This window comes from Squalius cephalus (genome assembly GCF_949319135.1).
Source record: "Squalius cephalus genome assembly, chromosome: 23".
Classification (NCBI taxonomy): domain Eukaryota; kingdom Metazoa; phylum Chordata; class Actinopteri; order Cypriniformes; family Leuciscidae; genus Squalius; species Squalius cephalus.
Window position 1 is genome coordinate 23983353 of NC_137144.1, and position 22466 is coordinate 24005818.

Genomic DNA, 22466 nt, shown 5'->3' on the forward strand with positions numbered 1-22466 from the left:
GATCTAGAGGGATTGTCACTGACTGACTCTATTCTGGCACCTACAGTGAGTTCTTGGCCAAAGTGCAATAGTAAATTGCAGTAAATGTACTATGCATACGGCATAAATATTTTCATTTTAGAGACAAGACTGTAGAAAAATAGTAGTTTTCCCATTTTTTATGTGCATCTCTTTATTATTTTCAAAATACAAAAAAAGTAAATTTTTTCCCATTACCAACGTTTTGTAAGATTGCTCTGAAATGTAATATTAATTACATTTAGTTTAATGTTCAGGTTTTTTGGTGTGGCCGGGGCTAGTTTTATACTATACTCTACCATTCAAATGTTTGGGGCCAGAACCTGTTTCATAAAAATACACTAAAAACAGCTAAAAATGTAAATGATATATTTTTCTTTTTGAATATATTTTAAAATGTGATTTATTCCTGTGGTCAAAGCTGAATTTTCAGCATCATTACTCCAGTCTTCAGTGTCACATGATCCTTCAGAAATCATTCTAACATGCTGATTTGCTGCTCAAGAAACATTTCTGATTATTATCAATGTTGGAAACAGTTCAAGAATCTTTGATGAATAGAAAGTTCAAAAGAACAGCTTTTATTTGAAATATAGTTATTTTAATGAAACAAAAAGTAGGTCCAGGCACTCATTCAAACTTTAAATAAGGAGAAGGATAGAATTAAAAAGCCTTTATTTGATATGGCTTAAGTCATTAGAAACAATACACGAGCCAACATGTTTTCGACCAACAAGTGGTCTTCTTCAGGGCAAAGTAACACAGAGAATGAGAATGACAACAAATTATAAGTTAAGTCCCACCCATACTCAAGGAGAATTCAATTAACCTAATGAGGCCTAATACAATCAATTAACCCAATAAGGCAATCAGGTCTACAGGATTGGGGAACCCAACGTAATGAGCAACTAAGCAAGTGAAAATAACAAAAAACCAATAAAGAAAAATATCTCCAAAGAAATCTCGACATCACAGGCTATCTGGAGAGAAAAAATAAGAGAACAATAAGACAAGTATCATGTATTAAACATAAACAAGGAAATAAGTACAAAACAAAATAAGGACATAGAAAACATATCATAAAAAACTCTATGTCCTCGTTCAGACCTGGATAACGAAGCGCATCCAGCTGATGGATCCAAAATGACTCGCGCTGGTTGAGTTTACGGATCCTATCACCACCTTACAGTTCATAGTTATTTTAATACTGAATAAAAGCATTAATTTCCTCTAACTGACCCCAAACCTTTGAATGGTAGTGTATATAAAATTTAAATGAATTTGATCTAAATAAATATTTTCTGTTTTCCAATAGACCATTGCACCTTCTGGTTCGATAAAGATGTATGAGCTCCTGCATCGTATAAAGGGCGAGGGTCTTGCGGTTGAGTACTGTTTCAGCCGGCAGCCCTTCAGTCCTGACCCCAACATGGTGGCCGTCCAGATCCAATTCACCAACAACACCAACTCCGAGACCAAAAACCTGCACATCGAGGAGCCCAAGCTGCAGTCCGGGATGAGGATCCGAGAGTTCTCTGAGATAGGTCTGCAGCCCAGCACAGAATGAGTTCTTCCACAGGAGCTTCAAGTTTATTTTTGTTCTATTTGCGTTGTTCTTTCAGAGGTGTTAGCAGCAGGTGATTCGGTTACTGTGGTGATGGGCATAGACTTCTGTGACTCTACGCAAGCAGCAAACTTCCAGCTGTGGTGAGTGTTTAAGAGGAGCTAAATTATGCACTTCAGTTTCCTGATGTCCACTTATGATAATGCTAGTCAAAGTGTCTTACACTCAAAATGGTCATAATTTAGTTTTTCATGACCATTCTTCACTTTTAGAAAATGTAACAAAATTTAACTCTTTCCCGTCATCGGCTTTCTGTGTTTTCACTGTTATACGGTAGGGGGAGCTATTACACACCTTGTGAAAGAGTACCGAATCTCCTGATTAAAACACGTGCAAAGATGCAGAAACAAGTGAGCGATATCATATCGTCAACTTCCTAAAATAATTGCAATTTTTTTTTGCATTAGTCATCTTCTCATGATGCTGGCCACCTCTGGTAAAATCGCCCACATCCTCAGTTGAACAGATCATGCATTTCTACCCCTGTAGTATAATGGCCTATGTCAAGAGTCTGACTTAGGCTGTTTTATTTTGCCTAAGTCAAAAGACAATGAGATTTAGGCAATTTTACAAGCTTTTCAAGATGGCAGTTGCATCAAGAAGAACGAAAGTCTACTCGGCCTCTGAAGTTAGGTTCAGTTTTTTGTGTTTTCTGAGAAACCTGAAAAAATGACTTGGGCAATTATTTTAGGAAGGTGACGATATGTTAGCAGATGCATATGTAAAATAATGCGATCATCAACACTAAACAGCATATCAATCAAAACTGCCTAATGTTACTGAATGAAATGTCGACCCAGGACGAGCTATAGGCTTTGAAGCTAGAATAAAACAGGGTTTTTTTGTTGTTGTTTTTAAAGCAGAGGGTCTGTTCTTTCTTTTGATATATTGCATATTCAGATGTTCATACAACCAAATATTCTGGGGTCCATGAAATTTTTGTGAAAATGATCAAAAACGCTGGCGGTGGCTAAAATGTAGGCGGGGAAAGAGTTAAAATATTTCTATATGCAAATTACCTCCATTATGATTGGCTAAACTCCATTTATATGACTGGGATCAGTTCTTTGACTCTAATTCCAATTAGCTTTATTGACTGAAAAAATTATATTTCAATGTCTTTTTCAGTACTCACACCCGCAAATTCTTCGTTACGATCCAGCCGCCCGTCGGGGAGCTCATGACACCGGCGTTTCTGACAGAAAACGACTTTAAGAAGGAGCAAGGTGAGCGGACGTCAGCCTTTCTCATCTTAGCGCTCACAGTCTATCAATTGCTCCTCAAAATGTCTTTTTTTGGGTGTCTCTGAAATAAATGTTCAAAGGTCGATATGAGGAGAAAAACTTTTTATGTCTGTCATTCATTATTCATGAAGTATGGCCCCATTTTTCTGTTTCATGGCTTTTATCAAGGCAGAATCCTAATTTGCATACTTCTATTGAGCACTAAAAAAACTACATACTTTTGTAACCCGAAATTTGCCTCTTGTTACCACAGACCCCTTTCTCGTGTACTGCATGTAAGCATTAGCTTCTAGTTAAGCTCATTAGCTTAAAATCATTATTAATTCGCCATAGCACAAAGGGGTTGTGTGTTATATAGCTTCAAAAGCATGCACAGATACACTGGAATTAGTATGCCATCCATGTAAATTTTGACATACTATTTTCAACATAGTGAACACACTAAACTGAATCTAGTATACTTTATAGCATGGATAGTGTGCAAATTGGAATTCAGCCCACGCTAGTTAGTTAGCATGCCGCTAACAGCTCAGCATAAACCTGTCTGTCAGTTTAGCATACAGTGTTAACGTATTTGTTGAAACGCATTAGTTTAACATACTCATGTCTTCCTCTTCCATGGGGTTGTTTTGACGCTGTTCATTAGAGAATCTTTTGGATGGTAAGTTTCTCTGATGTAGCCAATTAGCATAGCACTTACAGTCACCTCCTCTTCCCCTTTAGTCTCTGAATTTATTTCTGTTAGCTGCACACCTCCTTCCTGTCTTCCTGTAAATGCTTTTGCTTCCAGCTGCCTCTCCCTCTTAACGCAGTCTCCAGTTATTGCCTTGGCGACTGTTACCATGACTATGCATTTTCTTATGGCATGTCAAGGTAACATCATGCTGCATCTCACTAGGAATGTGCCTTAGAAACACTGAACCCGTCCGATCGACCCTGAACCATCACGACACTCTTGAGACCAGCACGCTCAACATAGCTCACAAAACCTCTTGTGTACTGTCTACATAGACTGCTACCTTCCAAGGTGACATCTATTATGACTTTTGATTGAACGTGATTGAATCGAAACACTCATTGTGGGCAGCGGCTCTGTTAATGCACGACAGACCAATAGAGTCTGACTTTAGTTTTATGTTGCTAAGCTAACAACATACTTCATTTAATTAGATGGAATTATTTCCTATTAATGCTCTTCAGCGCTTGGTCTTGGTATTTTTTGGTCATAATTTTGCTGCCTACTGTTCAGAGCCTCCACATCTGGAGTGCAAGTGTGATTCCTAAAAATTGTTGTTGATTAGGTAGTCAGCAGAGTTAGCATTTGCATTAGCTTTCAGCTAATCTGACGAAGTGATGCTTTCTGTGTCTTTTTGCAGGTAAACTGATGGGAATGAATGAAATCTCAGAGAAGTTGTCGCTAGGAGAGAAATGTGTGAACGAGCACATCATCGTTGAGAGAGTCACGGCCACCGCCAACTTGAGCAGGGTACCCTGCGGTTCTGATAAAGAGTGCAGGTAATACACACACACACACACACACTCACACTCACATGAATACAGTGGCCGGGTCCCAAATGAAGACTTTAGTAATGCAATGTTGCATAAGGGCTTTTCACATGGAGCTTAACCCTGTGTTTTTGTCGCTCTGAACCCCGGGTAAAGGAACGTTTCTCCAGTGATGTAAAGTATTTGAGTAAATGTAATTAGCTACTGTACTTAAGCATATTTTGGCTACTTTGTAGTTTTACTGAGTGTTAGTGCTGTCAAAGCGATTAATTGCGATTAATCACATCTAACAAATTTGCAAAAGTTTTGTATACGTTTGTAGATATATAATATATGTGTGTGTATGTATGTATATATATATATATATATATATATACATATACATATACATACTAGTGCTGTCAAATTGATTAATGGCGATTAATCGCATTTAACATAAAAGTTGACATAAAATATGTTGCATACCTTTATAGTCCAAAAAGTCCATCTAGGATGACCTTGATAGTAAAGCCAGCAATATATAAAATAAGGATGCCCAATGCTTGAGCCTTAATGTAAACAGGTCACATGCTGCGCTCATCCAATCAGTGACACTTATATTATGAATATGCAAATAAGAACGTTAACACATATGTGACACTGGATCACAAAACCAGTCACAAGTCGCATAAATCTCAATTTCAAAAAATTGACCCATGTGACCGGTTTTGTGGACCAAGGTCACATATGTAAGATAACCCAGGATTCCGTTTACCCAGGTTTTAGAATGACCCAGGGTTAACTATGTCAAGTGTTAAAAGCTAGTAAGCACATTTCTGTACCAAAATATGACAAATGGGACACTCGATGTTCTTGTAGATGAGTACACACTAGTTGTGTCAATTGGAACGGGGCATTTAACTACACCGATTCACCGAATAAATCTGGTGTAGAAACTATTTTCACTCAAAAATCGCCTGTGAATTTCACATACTGTATAATCACAAAGAATCAGCAAGTAACACATTGAATTAAACATGGAATTTTGAAGGCTCAAATAGTATTGTTTTGTAAAACACACTCTAATAATCTGTTTTATGTGCAACTTTTTTTTTTTTTTTTTAAGTGTAGCTCCAGTAAGAGTATTAGTTATATTTTCAAGGACTCTCAGATTCGTATGTGCAAGTATATTTTGATTTAGGCTTATTATTTGAGTATGTAAAACTCTTTCATTCTTCACTTTTCTTTACTTTGCTGTCTGTTTTTCTGGCCTGTGATCTCTTGAAATCTCAGTACACCTCCTCCTCCTCCTTCCGCTCCTGTTTACAGATTCGCAGGTAAAACGGTCAGCAGCGGCTGTCTCGTGCTGGTCACCGTCGCTACGAAGGAAGGGGTCGGAGCTCAGCTGACGGTCAACTGTGAGAAGATGGTGATCGGCACGATGCTGGTTAAAGATATCCTGCAGGCCCTGTCGCAGTGATGGCGCCCCCTACAGTCAACACCCTCCTACTGCTGCTTATCGCATTGAGTCGCATCGCTGTGTAGATATTTCCCCCGCGTGGACTGGCTTGTAGCATCAAAAATATACTGATGTCAGAACCGCGACAACAACAACATTCAGGGCCTTGTAATCAGGATGTTCCTCTTATGTTCCTCTGTTGAATGTTGCATGGCATCAAAGACAGTCAGTGCACCATAAACCTGCCGAATTACTGCACAAACCTGTGTCAGTTTTAGTTTAGGATCTTTACAGTACATGCTCAAAAGTATTGGACACTATCTTGTATCAACAGCAACCAGTTAATAACAATCCATCTGCTCAACGAAACGAGACTAATAATCATCTGAGTTATTAATTTGCTTTCAGATCAATCGTTGCCTTTGTGATCTTCATAAAATGAACAGAAGCTAGGTGGGGTTTATTTCTAGCGTTTAGCTTTCACATATTCTGAATGTAACATCTTGCATCTGATCCCAGACCACATCCCAATGACGACAGCAGATTTGTTTACAGAAACCACATCAATCTGGTTTTGAAAATTAAGCTTTGTTGAACTCTCTGGAACATGTTCATATTAGTATCATAATGCAGTCAATTTCTGTTGGTTTAGCAAAATCAAAAGCTCCAAAACACATCAGTATGGATTTACAGCCTTCATCTCAGATTTTGTAGCAACCTCATCTAATCTCTCAAAAGGAAATGTATGTCTTCTCTGTTTTTTTGTTTTTTTTTGTGCAAATGTGTAACTACTGAATCTAGGACTGGTGTTCATCAGCTTCTTGTTCTCGTGAAGCTCTCAGAGGAGTACAGTAACTCACAATCCCATTATTTTAGATATTTAAATGCAATCTGGAGCCGTTTATCTCGATGAAGACTCCAGAAGTTAGTTTTAGACCTATTTTTAGTTATGATGATGTGCTTGTTGGCATAAACCAGATCTTCCTCCTGCCCTAGGTAACAATGAAATCCAGCTTTACTGACTCATCTCTGTGTGACAGTGGGAAATCATGTGTTGTTTGAATATTATATCTCTATTTATTATAAAGAGTTTTAAATGTCAATAAAAGAGAACACACACTCAAATGAAGATGTCTACTTTTTATTATTTAACTTTATTTAACTATTATTGTTTGTAATGTGGATTGATATTTATGCAAGCTAGTTGTCACGCATTTTATTACAGTTGGTGTATTTATGAAACGCAATTTCTGTATAGGCCTATTATAGACGAATAACATAAAGTCTACAAAAATCAATTGAACATTTCCACCATTATTGTCTAGAAAAACAGGAATTCAGTTCATTGAGCACGTGTGACAACAAGCCCCAATAGCGGTAACAATGTAGCCTAAAGGGCCTTTCAACCCAATTTAAACAGTACAACTATTTGAATGTCAAAACAATTAATCGAACGGCCATTTTTATCGGCCATTTCTGAGGACAGAAATTGTTTACAGAATTTATAGTAGGCGGCTAATACATTGTATCTATTCCTATGTATAATTGTATAAACATTTAAACTACTGTTAGAAAAAAAACATTTTAGTTACTGAAATAGGCCTATATAACCCTCGTGAGTCGTGACAACTTCCCGTGTGACAACTAGCCCCGACCCCCCACTGTATCTTGATCGCTCGTTCTCTGCGCGTGAATGTTCGCAATGTGCGCGTGATGGGCTAATGCCGAGCTCATGCACCTGTTCAACGCAAAATGACTCTCTAACGTGTTCAGGTTTGAATCCTGGTGTGTCGTGCTGCAGCGTTACACTCATTTTGAGCCTGAACTGTAATTTTTAAAGTCAAAATTGTCGTGTTTTTGTTTTTTTTTAGCTGCATTTAGACGCTCTAATGGATTTCTGCAGGGTAAGAGACATCATCTGTGTATGAAAAAGTCTTAAACCTTCAGTTTCAGTTTTGTATTGGCGCGAATTGTATATATCATCATCACATTTGCAGCTTAGCTCTGTATAATAAAAATACTGCAAACATAAAGTAGCCTACACAAATTGAGGCAAACAACAATGACAATACACAGAAGAATAAAAAAAGATGATGAGCATTAATGCATGCAATTAATAAGGTAAAAATAAGAAAGATAAATCATATAAACAACACCTAATTGCTGTTTTAAGCAGTGAGCTCATTAGCTTTTGAGACACAGACTTCATGTTAATAGTAGGCTAAGTGGAGTTTTTCATAGTTTGGTAGGTTCTCGCTTTATTTTTCAGCTGTACATCCCAGCACTTTCTTGAATTATTTTAGTTAATTAGTTACAAGTAGACTTAAAGGAAATGTTCAGCCATTTTGACAGTTCTGTCACCCATGTTCACATAGAACAAACTGTCATACTGTTTCTTTTTACAGAGAGTGAAAAATCATCGTCATCCTGCTTATGGAGACCCTGGAGCTCACAGGGCCTTTGGGCTCTTCACAGGGGCCAACCAGCAGAACTTCACAGGTGAGATCCACACACACAAACACACACACACACACACACACACACACACACACACACACACACACACACACACAGATAGGCTACACTAAAGCTAAGACTAGGGTTCCAGTAAGGACAACATTAACTTTAGCAATGAGCGAGTTGTTAACGTTGGTCAATAAAAATACAACTGTTCATTGATTGTGCATGTTAGCTCAGATGTTAGAACAGACACAACTTTTGTTTTTCATACTAGACAATAAAAATATAGTACATACTCATATTCTGAAATAAGAGTTTTAGACTAGTGTGACTCTTGTCAGACTAAAGTTAACCAATATACAAATAGCTATTTAAGAACTGTTTTAGCAAACCTGCAGATGCTGGAATGTAATGCACACTTTTCATTATCCTGACTGATAAAATCAACTTTTTTCTTATAATGTGAAAGTGACAGAATTTCACTTTCACATATGTAGCTTGCAAAAGAAAAATTAATTTTAGAACGGCAATGAATATTGTCTCAGAACCATATATTTAGGTATAGGTAATATACTGTATATATGTGTGTGTGTGTGTATATATATATATATATACATATAAATATATTATAAGTAAATTTTTAATGTTCTCTTGAACGTTTTGAAACAAGTAGTACAATTTAAAAAACATTATTCGAATGACCAACTAAATCATTTAAGGGTTTAAAAAATGTATAAATAATGATTTTGTGCTGATGTTTTGAGAACATTTTTAAAGACTTGGGTTGGGTTGCACCAGCCATTCGTAAGTTCTTACTTAAATTAGAATGTAATGTCCACATTTATAGATAAAAAAAAGATTTATTTATTATGAATGATTTTATATGATATATACAACACTGACCGATGAACACAAGGACGTGCTCGCGCGTTGAAGAGCTGCTAACAAAGTCATCTATTTACATAATGCTCTCTCTCTTAAAATAAAAGCGAGTGTAAATGTCATTATCATGCAGATATATTGAAGAATGTCGGCAACCAGACAGTTGATGGACCCCATTGACTTCCATAGTAGGGAAAAAATGCTATAGAAGTCAATGGGGTCCATCAACTGTTCAAAATATCTTATTCTGTGTTCAGCAGAAGAAAAAAATTCATACAGGTTTGAAACAACGTGAGGGAGAGTAAATGATTCAATGATTCATAGTTGAAGCAAACTATTCCTTTAACCATGCAACGCCCAAAAAAATATAGTAGTGTCTGTGTAAGTTATAACTTAGTGCCATTTACATCTAAACTAGGCTAAGTTTTACTTGCCGGTGCAACAAGCCTCTGATAACTTTGATTAACGTTACTGGACGAACATTCGTTCATAACTTATGAGAACCTTGCCATAAGTTCTGATATGTTTCATGTTAGCTGGGAACGCCCCTTTAGTCCGACACTAGGGTGTGTCTGGTACAGCCTGGGTTCAGCAGTGTGTGTGTGAACTCAAATGAGCTGAATCATAGTGATCGTTGAAGCCCTGCCCCCTTCTGTCTGTCTCTCTGCTGAGTCAGGCCATGAACGGGAGACGGGCCAGAGAGACAGACAGAACACGTGATTCTCACACACACACACACAGGGACGGGAGGTGGTGAGGCTGTTCTGGCAGACCGAGTGTGTGTGTGATGGAGTGAGCATGGCTTTAGCACTAGCATCAGTGTGTGAGGTTTCAGTGGGGCGGTCACATGTTTAACAGGTCAGTGATGAACACACAGCGGTATAATGACCTCCACTGGACCAACGGCAGGTCGGTATTGGAAACGAGGTTCGGTTGTGTGTCTTTGTGCCTCTGTAACTCTCTCTCTCTCTCTCTCTCTCTCTCACACACACATAGATGGTTCGGGCTCAGGCTGCTCTCCGCTGGTTAGCAGAATGCTGTTCTCTCCAGAGCAGCAGGATCCCGTGGCTGTCATGCCCAGCGTTGATGAGCTCAGTCTGGGCCTGTTGTCTCTGAGCCTCCCCTGCTGGACCCAGAAGCCCTGGAGCCGCCCTGATCCCCAGCGCTCGACCCAGCCCGGTGAGTGAACCTGTGTGTTAAACGTGATGTTTACAGTAGTGTATGGCCGCTCCTATCTGACTGTTCAAGCTAGTTTCAGACACTTTGTGAGTTTGTGAGTGAACTGCCAAAAAATCAGTGCGTTTGTCTTGATTATCTGAGAATATATGATATATAAACAAAATGTATGATATAAATAATAACATTGACTATATTTTATGATACAAATAGTACAAAATTGTGCAAAGATAATAAGACTTGACGTCAGAGAATATATCTATATTTTATATAAGTATTCGCCTTATTTATAAATTTAAATTTAACAACACTAACTGAGATTTATGCATGCATATGTATATGTATATATATATATATATATATATATATATATATATATATATATATAGTTAATTTAAATGCACATTGCATTATAAATTATCTATATATTATTCCATATATATATATATATAGTAGCTATATCGTTTTTTTTTTGTTTTTTTTTGCATAAATCTCTGTCAGTGTTGTTACATTTAAATGGAAAAAATGAATAAAGTGAGAAAAATAAATTATATTGTTTAACACTGTTTAAGGATTTTCAGTTGGATTTTTTGATTTTTTTGCAGTGTGTGTTAAAAGATTGTTCTGGAAGGTCTGAGCTGTAGTGGTGTCTCATATCTTGATTTCTCTCTCATGACTAATCATTTTCACACCGATCACCGAGGACAGAACGCTGGATTCATCAGCGTTGGGATGTGTTTCATTTTGACTTTCCCTATAGCTTCCCTATCTCAGATTACAAGCGTAAATGAGTGCGTCCATCCGTGTTTTAAATGAAAGCCATGATGTGCCTTAGGTTTGTTCTGACCCAAATCCTGTAAAAGAGGGACACACACACACACCAGGCTCGTTTCTGCTGTCTCATCCAGCACTTCTCCCATTCATTCAGTCTTTTCACAGGAATAGAGATAACAGTGTTATTTTTGTGCTGCTATTGGCACAGACATAAATGCTCAAATAAAAAACACGTCACCCACCCTGTCTGCCATCTTTTGGAAAAAAACAGGTAGTCCAACCCTAAACTCACAGCACTGGTTGAGCCAGAAGTTAAATGTAGCTATTAATGCTCATTTATGCTATTATTTCAAGAGCTAAAAATTATTTTGGTAACACTTTAGTTTAGGGTCCAATTCTCACTATTAACTAGTTGCTTATTAGCATGCATATTACTAGGATATTGGCTTCTTATTAATACCTATTAATGCCTTATTCTTTAATTCTACCAATACCTAAACTTAACTACTTTACTATTAATAAGCTGTAATTAGGAGATTATTAAGGCAAAAGTCATAGTTAACAGTTAGTTAATAGTGAGAATTGGACCCTAATCTAAAGTGTGACCATAATTTTTATTTTAATATCTTTTAAAATATATTTATTCTTATGATCAGAGCTCAATTTTTAGCATCATTCCTCCAGTCTTCAGTGTCACATGATTCTTCAGAAATCATTCTAATATGATGATTTGCCGCTCAAGAAACATTTCTGATTATTTTCAATGTTGAAAACTGTTGTGCTGCTTCATATTTTTGTGGAAACAGTGATACATTTACATCTTTGCTCAACAGAAAGTTCAAAAGAGCGGCATTTATTTAAAATAGAAATATTTTTTAATATTATAAATGGCTTTAGTGTCACTTTTGATTTAATTTTTTTGAGTTTCAAAGTGGGGTAAAGTTTAATATTTTAAATTTTTAAACACATTTTCATCATTTTTCCCAGTTATTGTTTTCCGCTAAAATGATATGCCACTTAAAGGTGCTCTAAGCCAGTGGTTCCCAAACCTGTCCTGAAGGACCCCCAACACTGCACGTTTTCTTTGTCTCCCTAATCAAACACACCTGATTCAACTCATCAGCTCATTATCACTTGGGTTAATGAGCTGATGAGTTGAATCAGGTGTGTTTGATTAGGGAGACAAAGAAAACGTGCAGTGTTGGGGGTCCTTCAGGACAGGTTTGGGAACCACTGCTCTAAGCGATGCTGGGTGACGTCACTTCTCGTTGACGAAGTATTGTCAAACAAAACGGAGGCTAGCTCGACCCTCCCTCCTCCTCATCCCGTCCCCTCCCCCTCCCTGCATTCCTTCTCCTTTTCCCGCTTCTTTGCTATTTGTTCATCGGAACGTCGTCTCTTTGGTCGTGTGCCGGCCATATCAAAATTCAAGAGAATATAATTCTAACGCTAGTCGTTGTCGTTGTCTAGGACATCTCTCCTCTAGCTAACTTCCCTCTTCATGCTTCTCTCTCCTCCACTCCCCTCATGTGCATGCACACTAACCCCCCACCCCCACCCCCACCCCCACCCCCACCCCAAATCATTCTCTTCGGTTATTGGCTGGAACACTGTTTGTTATGTTTCGTGGTCCAGGCTGGGCCAGTTTGTTTTTGTTGCCGTTTGTGGAGCCTGGGCTGTCTACAGAGACTGCGTTTTTTTACAGTGTGTTCAGGGGACAGATAGCTAGCGGATAGTGAGGAGATGTTTGCTGTATGTGACAAAAAATGTTTCAGCCTAAAAAAACGTGTGACATCGCTATAAGAAATTAAAGTTGCTGTCAGTGATTGACATTTTTAATGACATATTCTCTCCCGCAGCGTTTAACCTGTTTGGTGCTTCACGAGGCGGTGATTCGGCTCAGCCGCTGGCTTTCCAGACCCACGATTCTGCAGCCGGAGCAGATCCACTGGAGCGCTTCTCTAGTCTGATACCAGCGCTGGAGCCTCACTCTCTGCTGCACTCTGGATCCAGCAGTCCCGTCAACTCCGAGAACAGCGTGTTCTCTTCAGGATCCGAACACCTGGTGAGCAACAACATTCCGATCGGATACGGAACTCAAAAGAGTGCAGTGGAACCTTCCACAGATTCCGTTCTCCACAGTGTCAGTTTTTCAGTAGTTATAGTGCGGTTATTAGTGTGTCCGTCTCCATCAGGCCTCTCTCAGAGTTTCCACCCCGTCGCCCCTGGTGCTGCCTGAACTGCAGGCGGAGGGGGAGAAACTGGACGCAGTTGCCCGTTTGGAGCAGAACCCACTAACCACCTTCACGAACGCTCCCAGTGCTCAGGCTGAAGGGTCAGTGTTTGGGTGCTGGTCCACAGGTCCCATCTGGCCCGGCTGGGACACTCTGAGCCTGAACAAACCCTCGTTCTGCATCGAGAGAGAGGCCAAACTTCATAAACAAGCTGCAGGTACAGTTACATTAGCCAGCTATGCTACACTATTAAATTCAATAAGCATGATAATACTCAATGTAACGTAATTCATTAATTTTGCAACATTAACAATAAACAATGAATATTGTATAAAGCACTATTTAAATTGGTTTAAAAAAAAGAGAGAAAAAAAGCTCAATGGAACACAGATGTTTTGAGGTACATCATATTTGAGGTATTATATTTGATTAGCAAATTTCTAAGGCCTTAAAATGATCAAAAGTGCTGAAAACCTGTTGCACACAATCTACTGCATGCCTTCTGTCGTCTGATTGATAGTTATACAATTTTTAAGCAAGTAAAAGGCCTTTTATTGTAATTGTAAGCGTTCAACTTCAGGTCTTGGTTCACGTGTATTTTTGTTGTTAAATCTTTACCGATTTAAAAAAAAGTTAAAGTTTCTTTTCAGATCTGAAGTAAAAGTGAGAATAACTTTTATATTGTTAGTAATATTTCAAGATGAACATTTTCTGGGCTGAAGCAACATATGTTTTCTTGATTATCCATTCATAATTAGAAAAATCACGTTAAGCTGAATATCAAATATGATGCATCGGTCTTTAAGTAACGTTTATTTGAACATCTCAATCATCATTGTGTTGTACTGTACATAAAAACTACAGAGATTTGATCATAAAACTAAGCAATTAAATCAACTTACTAAGACATTATTTGGCAGATAGTTATTACAACAGATATTTATATGCTTTTTTTATGCAAGTAGTCTGTTATAAAGATCTGATTGATTTACATTAAGCATTTCATCTTAATTTTTGGACATATAAATAAGCAACTACATTAAAAGCTACATTTTTGCTCAGTTTGAGCCTCTGAATAAAATTGAGCTGTTTTTTCCTCCTCAAGAATGAGAGCCATATTCTCACTTGATCATAAAATCCTGATGTATCAAATATGGTACTCAAATTTTTTTCAAATTTTACATGGTTAAAATGGTTAAACATTAAAATGCATCTTAAAACTCTTGCATTTAGTTGCTGCACTCTGTCCAGTTGTTATTGATATCGTAGTGACTTTATGATTGACTGCGTCTCACAGCCGTGAATGAAGCCACTTACACCTGGGAAGGGCAACTTCCTCCACGCCACTACAAAAACCCAGTTTACTCCTGTAAAGTGTTCCTGGGAGGTGTGCCATGGGACATCACAGAGGGTGAGCTGACAAACACACATTTGAGATGGAGATTATTATTCGGTATCATGCGTCACATCAGAGGATGCCGGTGATGAGGAAGAAAGGAGATGGATACATTTCGAGCCCTTTTATTAAAAGGGTCATGACATGGACTTTATTATTATTTTAATATGTTCCTTGAGGTTCACTTAATGTTGTTGTTTTTTTTTATAATTAAAAAAAAAAACATTTTTCAACCTTCATTCTGATTTCTCATGTCATGACCCCTTTAACAAAAAACAAAAACAAAGAAGGTAATACAAATATAAACTCAAAAGTTGGAGAAAACGTAACCGCTTACTTGGTCAGTAGCTTAAAGACAACACATGACACTGAACTGCAAACTGAGGAGGGTTAAATACACAGGATAAAGAGGGGTAAAACAAGGCACAGGTGGGGACTAATCAGTCAACTAATGAGTAACTATAGAAAAAAAAACTAGAAATGGGAACAATTGAAACAGGATTAAAAACAAAGTGGTGCAAACTACAAAGTCCATGAAAACAGAACTGAACTGAACACAAACGATTTGTGAATGACCATTTTTTCTCTCTCCTTGTAGCGAGTCTGTTGAACACATTTAGTGTGTTTGGTCCATTGAAAGTTGAGTGGCCTGGTAAAGATGGTAAACACCCACGCTGTCCTCCTCAAGGTAACAACTCCAGATCTACAATTCAACAACATCTATCTAACATTAATCAAATTCAAAAGTTTCATGGCCCCCAGAATATGCCATGAAAAATACATGTTCATTGTGATCAATAAATTACCACACAAGCAATAAGTATCAAATATTATACATAAAACACACACACATATATACATGTTTTTGTGTTACAAGCGATTGTGTTTGTGTAGGTTATGTGTACCTGCTGTTTGACTGGGAGAAGTCAGTGAAGATGCTCCTGCAGGCCTGTACTCAACACCGCCTGCAGTCTGACGATTATCTCGAGTTCTTCTACAAACTGTCCAGCAGGCGGATCCACAGCAAAGATGTGAGAATAACATGCACTTAAACACACTGTTTTTGCCCCCTGGCCTCTGACCCCGCTCTCTCACTTCTTCTACTGCAGGTGCAGGTCATCCCGTGGGTGATCTCGGACAGCAATTTCGTCCGTTGTCCCTCCCAGCGTCTCTGCCGCAACAGGACCGTGTTCGTGGGCGCTCTGCACGGGATGCTAAATGCAGAAGGCCTGGCCCACATCATGGACGATCTCTTCGGAGGGGTCACGTACGCAGGCATCGACACAGACAAGCACAAATATCCCATAGGTTTGTGCACGATTTTTTCATTTATATCAATGGTGGTGTGTGTCACACTTGGCAGGTTTGGTTAGAATAAAATAAACTGTGATTGCTCTGTTAGTGCGGTTCATTTGAATAAGTGTGAACGCTGCCATCCGAACCCTGGTATGCACCAAACAAGTGGACCGAGAGTCCTGAAAAGATGGGTCTCTGTCTGCTAACAAACGAACTCTGGTTTGGTTTGAATGATATATGAACGCAACACGGACCAAAGACATCTAAACAAGCTAAAAACAGGACCATAAAAAGGACCGAATGCTCAAGCATACATGGTTCATTCATCACATGAACTATGTTGCCCATTAGAGTTCCTTACAGGAGTCGGAATCACTTGGCGCGTTTCCATTACAGATTTGCGCAAAACTTTTGCGATATTTTTCTTCTTCTTTTTTTTCTAAATGTCGACAAAAAACTATTGAGAAATGACGCCGTTTCCATTAACCGATGTTATGCAACTACAATGTCATTTTTTCCTCTCGCGATAAGTCATTCCAAAAATCATAGCAACGGACGTTGGTAGCTTTATGTATATCTCAGCCACCGCACTGGCCATTATTATTAATCGAAGGAGACGTATGTGTGTTATCCAATCATTAATGACAAGGAAAGACCCTTATACTTGAGAGCGGCACTTATGAGGTGTTTCTGTGTGTTTCTCCCTCATATCTGCTTCAAGGTCTTGATTGTGGCATTTCTTTGAGGTTTAGAGTCCAGTATTTCTGTAATTCTTCTGTCTTTTATGAATTTAATAAAGAGCTCTGTCTCGTATTCTGTCCAAACACACCGCGTCATCTACGTCAGCTGACCTGTAACTGCGCAAAAACTGTTTCCATTGCAGTTTTGCGAATATTTCTTTTTCGAATTGCCTGAAAAACCACCTCATGCGAGCGTAAAAACTTTTTTGCGATAAATGGGAGTTTTTGCGAAATTGACGTGTTTCCATTGACCACATTTTCAATTCGCAATTTCAATTTGTGCAATTAGAAGGGTAATGGAAACGCGGCTACTGTCTTTTTGCAGCAGATCTTCGTTTGTGTGTGTGTGACAGAGGGATTCATGACGCTGTTTTGACTCCTTAACACATTTGTTAAACTCTTCATTAGTTGTCAGTTGGTAGAAAACACACCACCATATGAAGGCACTTATAATAAGCGCGTTTATCCCAAGCACACAGCTTTGTTTTGGATGTTTGGTAAGTTCCGTCGCAAAATATACGCCATAAAAGCCATTGGTTTTGTTTTGTATCTTTAGGTTTGTTGTTGAAAATGACAGTGTGAACGCCAAGTGAACCAGGACTAGATCATCATTTTCTTTTTTGGTCTGGTCCAAAACACTAAGAGAACCAAAATACAAGTGTGAACACACCTTTAAGGCCCGTTCACACACCAAGAGCGATAACTATAATGATAACTATATTGGCGTCCACACCAACGCACGATATCGTTGTTTATTCTAAGCGCGCGCTGCAGTTTTGTAGTCTTCCGCTTTAAATGCTTGAGCTCTTTAAAGCAGGATGGATTCTGATTGGCTGTCAATGTTTTTATTGTTCATTAGTTGGAAAAAAATCATTCTGGAAATGATTTGATATCTTTCCTCTGTGCCGTTATCGTTATAGTTGTGATGTGAAGTGAACTCTGCTATTCTTTTATATTTAGAACGATTTTTAGAACTACGCCTTCATCATTATCGTTATAGATATTGTCCTTGGTGTGAATGGCCCTTAAAAATACTTCTACTCCCATAGAGTGAATGTGTTGCATTTGTTCGTCTAGGTTCTGGACGAGTGACATTTAGGAGCCAGAGGAGCTACTTGAAAGCCGTGACTGGGGCGTTTGTGCAGATAAAAACATGCAAGTTCACCAAGAAGGTACAGAAGAGCAGGACTCGAATATACAGCCTCAAAGATCATCCCTGTATCTTTACCTCACTCTCTTTCTGTTTCCTCTGTAGATCCAGATTGACCCTTATCTGGATGACTCCATGTGCCAAATATGTAACAGTCAGCCCGGCCCGTTCTTCTGTAGGGCCCAGGTATGAACACCGTAAAGCATCATATCAAGAGTTACAGCTCAGGTCACTTTGTTTCAGCATGATTCTGCCCTTTGAAGGTGCAGTAAGTGATTTCTGAGAAACGCTGTTGAAAGTGGATAACTCCGAGCAGTACAAGACACTTGTAGCCAATCAACAGTAGGGGGCGTGTCCATTTATGATGGGGGAGGAGAGAGAGTGGGCCAATCAGCAGTAGGGGGCGTGTCCACTCATGATAGGGGGGAGGGAGTGAGCCAATCAGCAGTAGGGGGCGTGTCCACTCATGATAGGCGGAGATAGAGTACGCCAATCTGCAGTAGGGGGTGTGTCCACTCATGATGGGGGGAGAGTGAGTGAGCCAATCAACAGTAGGGGGCGTATCCACTCATGATAGGGCAGGAGAAAGAGTGAGCCAATCAGCAGCAGGGGGCGTGTCCACTCATGATGGGGGGGAGAGAGTGAGCCAATCAGCAGTAGGGGGCGTGTCCACACATGATTGGGTGGGGGCAATCAGCAGTAGGGGGCGTGTCCATTTATGATGGGGGAGGAGAGAGAGTGGGCCAATCAGCAGTAGGGGGCGTGTCCACTCATGATAGGGGGAGAGAGAGTGGGCCAATCAGCAGTAGGGGGCGTGTCCACTCATGATGAAGGGGGAGAGAGAGTGAGCAAGAGGGAGATTTAAAGAAAGAGAGATAGCCGAGAGACATTACGAAAGAGAAAAGGTCAGAGGAATATCACTGGAAACAGAAGGGTTATGATTAGAGCCCGACCGATATGGATTTTTGGGCGCCGATACCGATAAAAAAAAGCCAGATACCGATATATCGGCCGATATTATTTATGTGTATATTATAATACAGTAGCAATATTATTTATGTGTATTATAGTACAGTAAGTTTGGACACACTTTACAATTGGTGTGTACAAACTTTTGATGGGTACTAGAGCCCGACCGATAAAGGATTTTGAAGGCCGATACCGGTACAAATATTTGTTGGTTTTAAAATCCGATATTCCGATATATCGGACGATTTTTTTTTTTTTTAGAAACGCGCAACAAAACATTAACAAATTTCCCTAACATTAGTTATTTGTAGTTATTTATGAGTTTTAACTAAAATAATATAATGCATTTTAAAAAGAAACTTGTTTCTTTTATTGTCACAACAGAACAGAGGAACATCAAAATATATTAAAGTTCTGATAAATAAAATGTATAAAAATACAAACTTAAGATTTTTTTTTAAGACTAAACGTTTAGTCCTTTGAACAAAAACAACAATTTCACATTCAAATTGACAACAAATTCAAATTGTCATAATTTACTCTCTCAAGTTGTTTTTTTCTTCTGTTGAAAATAAGTTATTTGGATGAATGTGGGTAACCTAACAGTTGATGTACCCCAGTGACTTCCATAGTATATTTTTCTCCTTTGGAAGTCAATGGGGACCAGCTACTGTTTGGTTACCCACATTCTTCAAACTATTAATATTAGAAAAATATTAGAAGGAAATTAATACAGTTGGAACAACATTAGAGTGCCTGTAAATAATGAGATCATTTTTATTTTTGGGTGAACTATCCCTTTAAGGACAAGCGGCAATGTGTTTACAATTGCTACTGTCTCTTTAAAGGAGAACTCCGGTCAATTTTAACATTGAGCTCATTTTTTTGTACATTTGGAGTGCTGTCAATACAGAGAACAACGACAAAAATCGGTGTTGCCTACACCGAGTTATTCTATTTTTAAAATTTGCACCCTGTTGACTTCAATAGGGCAAGTAGTAAGCCTGCTTTTTAGCCTCTTAACATCCTTTAAGTGTCATTACAAGTGCACAGAAAATGTGAGTGATTCCTTCCGAGTGAACACGGGTGGATCTGACTGCCGTAGATGTTAGAGATATTAATAAAAACGAAGTTAATTCAGCCAGCGCTCATACCTTTGTTTACATTCTGTTTTCGGTGGAAGGCCATAGTAATCGATTGTCGAGTTCACGCGCATAGGTTTAGTTACCAATGATCACGCGCGTGAACTCGACAATCGATTACTATGGCCTTCCACCGAAAACAGAATGTAAACAAAGGTATGAGCGCTGGCTGAATTAACTTCGTTTTTATTAATATCTCTAACATCTACGGCAGTCAGATCCACCCGTGTTCACTCGGAAGGAATCACTCACATTTTCTGTGCACTTGTAATGACACTTAAAGGATGTTAAGAGGCTAAAAAGCAGGCTTACTACTTGCCCTATTGAAGTCAACAGGGTGCAAATTTTAAAAATAGAATAACTCGGTGTAGGCAACACCGTTTTTTGTCGTTGTTCTCTGTACTGACAGCACTCCAAATGTACAAAAAAATGAGCTCAATGTTAAAATTGACCGGAGTTCTCCTTTAAGAGCTGAGCACGACACGTCTAATGTACACGCATTTGACAAGCAGATTTTCTCTCAATTTTGCCTTCACTTTAGACAACCGACTTTGTTTATGTAAATCTTGTGTGTATTTAACAGTATTAGCACAATAATACTCGAAAGATAACTTAGTCCAGTATCCAGGCGCTGGTAGAAAGGCTTTTAGTGCATGTGAGCTTCACATGTACGCGCTGAGAAACGCACACGTTAGAACAGCGCATCAGCATTTAAAATTAAATGTTTAACCGACAAAGCATTAAAGCACATGCACATTATGAACTTTTGTGAACTGCAGTGTTAACATTTTATGTGAATATAGCCTACGTCGCGTTGTTCCGCTTCACTCTCGGCTTATTTAACCACAGCAAAACTGGACATGAGTCACGAATTTTGTCATCCTTATTTGAGAACTGGTAACGTTAGGGATGTTCTTTTAATTGTTATTCAAGCAATGTATGTCTCGTGAGTCGTTACCAACTCACCATGAACACACTTCACCGATGATCTCACTCGCGGTTCTCTCTGCCCGACTCTGGCTGGATCAGCAGGTTGCAGAATGTGTGGCGCGTTATACACGAGTGTTGCCAACAGGGACAGTGTAGAGTGCCCTCTGGTGGACAAACTATACAACGCCAACACTCATAACATGGTTGAAGGATGTTTCGTCCGTTTTTATTTTATTTTTGAAATATTCATTTATCGGCCGTTATAAATGCCGATACCGATAGTTTTGAAAATGCCTAATATCGGCCGATAATATCGGCCTGCCGATATATCGGTCGGGCTCTAGTTATGATCAGGACCCGCATTAATATTAGAAAAGCTTTTCAGCTCTGGAGAGACCGAAGCGGTTAGGCCTAAAAAACCTGTGGTTGTGTTGTTTCTGCTCCATTCGTGAGTAACATTGGTTTTGCTGTTTCACAGAACCAAGATATGCTGTTGTTGTAATATTAGCTACAGTAACAGGACAGTTTTGAGTGTCATTGTTTATCTGGAGCTGCTGGAGACTGGCAACAAACTCTTGCTTGTTCATTGAATGTTCATTTTTTGTTCTTCCTTGACGTTCATTCATCATCTTCACTTTATTTTTCGCAAAGCATTATTTTGCTTCGCTTCAGCTATGATAAAACATCCACCCTTACATTGAGTGTTTGTTTGGGTTGATTTCAGATATCAGCTGTTTCTCAGAAATCACTTACTGCACCTTTAATTCTCTTTTCACATTGTGTTATTTTACTGTACATTTGCTTTATCAACGTGGCAGCGAACATGAACAATTTTTAAACATTGTTTGTTCAACTTTTTAATGCATTTCTTTATTGTGGCCATGTTTCTAATAAGTAGGGCTGTGAATCTTTGGGTTGACAGCAAATTGATTCGATTATTGATTCACTGGGTTAAGTTGAAATTTGATATATACAAACCACACTCTTTACGCATTGCACTTATATGTATATTTCTTCAACTCTTCTTTTTTTTCCAGGCTTGTTTTAAATACCACTGTCGGTCATGCTGGCATTGGCGTCACTCTCTGGATGTTTTGAGTAGCCATCAGCCACTCATGCGTAACCAGAAGGGCCTGAACCCCCACTAAACCCAGCGTCAGTCAGCGTCAGCGGCGTGGGGAAGAGTCCGGACTGAGTTCACTGTTTCTTGAAAGGATGTTGGTGTGAGTCTGTGGGGAAACAGGGGAGACACACTTGAGGAGGTTATTGCGTTGTATTGCACTGCTCTCGTTCATTAAGGCTCTATGCACACTAAAGGGTTCGTTGATGCTGAGCCACTTGCACAGTTAACCAGACAGCCATCGCCATGGATATCTGATTTTAAGAGTTGTATTTTAAATTTTGCATGAACAGAATATTAGTTTCTCGCAGTTTTGACCCTCTGCAGGCAAATGCCAGTCGGTGCCTTCGGCTTCTTTTTTGTTACC

At 38.9% G+C, this 22466-nt stretch overlaps 2 protein-coding genes and 1 long non-coding RNA gene across 6 annotated transcripts in view; 2 read left to right on the forward strand and 1 right to left on the reverse strand.

The window, feature by feature from the left end:
* ap3b2 (adaptor related protein complex 3 subunit beta 2) overlaps positions 1 to 6119 on the forward strand; it is a 32319-nt gene extending 26200 nt beyond the window's left edge. Inside the window, exons 19-24 of the mRNA XM_079859786.1 lie at positions 2 to 45; positions 1334 to 1562; positions 1641 to 1725; positions 2771 to 2868; positions 4263 to 4401; positions 5665 to 6119. Coding sequence (XP_079715912.1) covers positions 2 to 45; positions 1334 to 1562; positions 1641 to 1725; positions 2771 to 2868; positions 4263 to 4401; positions 5665 to 5851 — 782 coding nt within the window. The 3' untranslated portion in view covers positions 5852 to 6119. The remainder of the gene's footprint in view (position 1; positions 46 to 1333; positions 1563 to 1640; positions 1726 to 2770; positions 2869 to 4262; positions 4402 to 5664) is intronic.
* Positions 6120 to 7481: 1362 nt separating this feature from the next.
* On the forward strand, positions 7482 to 22447 carry cpeb1a (cytoplasmic polyadenylation element binding protein 1a). 4 transcript variants are annotated; one of them, XM_079859369.1, is made up of 13 exons: positions 7482 to 7615; positions 7702 to 7734; positions 8236 to 8329; positions 10169 to 10351; positions 12982 to 13187; positions 13318 to 13573; positions 14654 to 14767; positions 15351 to 15440; positions 15647 to 15783; positions 15862 to 16060; positions 17866 to 17960; positions 18044 to 18124; positions 22017 to 22447. In XM_079859369.1, the coding sequence occupies exons 2-13, from the start codon at positions 7720 to 7722 to the stop codon at positions 22125 to 22127; spliced, it is 1581 nt and encodes a 526-aa protein (XP_079715495.1). In that variant the 5' UTR covers positions 7482 to 7615; positions 7702 to 7719; the 3' UTR covers positions 22128 to 22447. The 4 variants fall into 4 exon arrangements, with proteins under 4 accessions (XP_079715495.1, XP_079715494.1, XP_079715497.1 ...); XM_079859368.1 differs by having other exon boundaries at positions 7482 to 7603; XM_079859371.1 differs by lacking the exons at positions 7482 to 7615; positions 7702 to 7734; positions 8236 to 8329 and adding an exon at positions 9936 to 10030.
* LOC307151380 lies at positions 13456 to 15152 on the reverse strand. Its single transcript, XR_013819874.1, has 3 exons — positions 15090 to 15152; positions 14674 to 14772; positions 13456 to 13532 (listed from the first exon to the last, which is right to left on the reverse strand). It is a non-coding gene; the product is annotated as an uncharacterized lncRNA (long non-coding RNA).
* Positions 22448 to 22466: the final 19 nt, after the last annotated feature.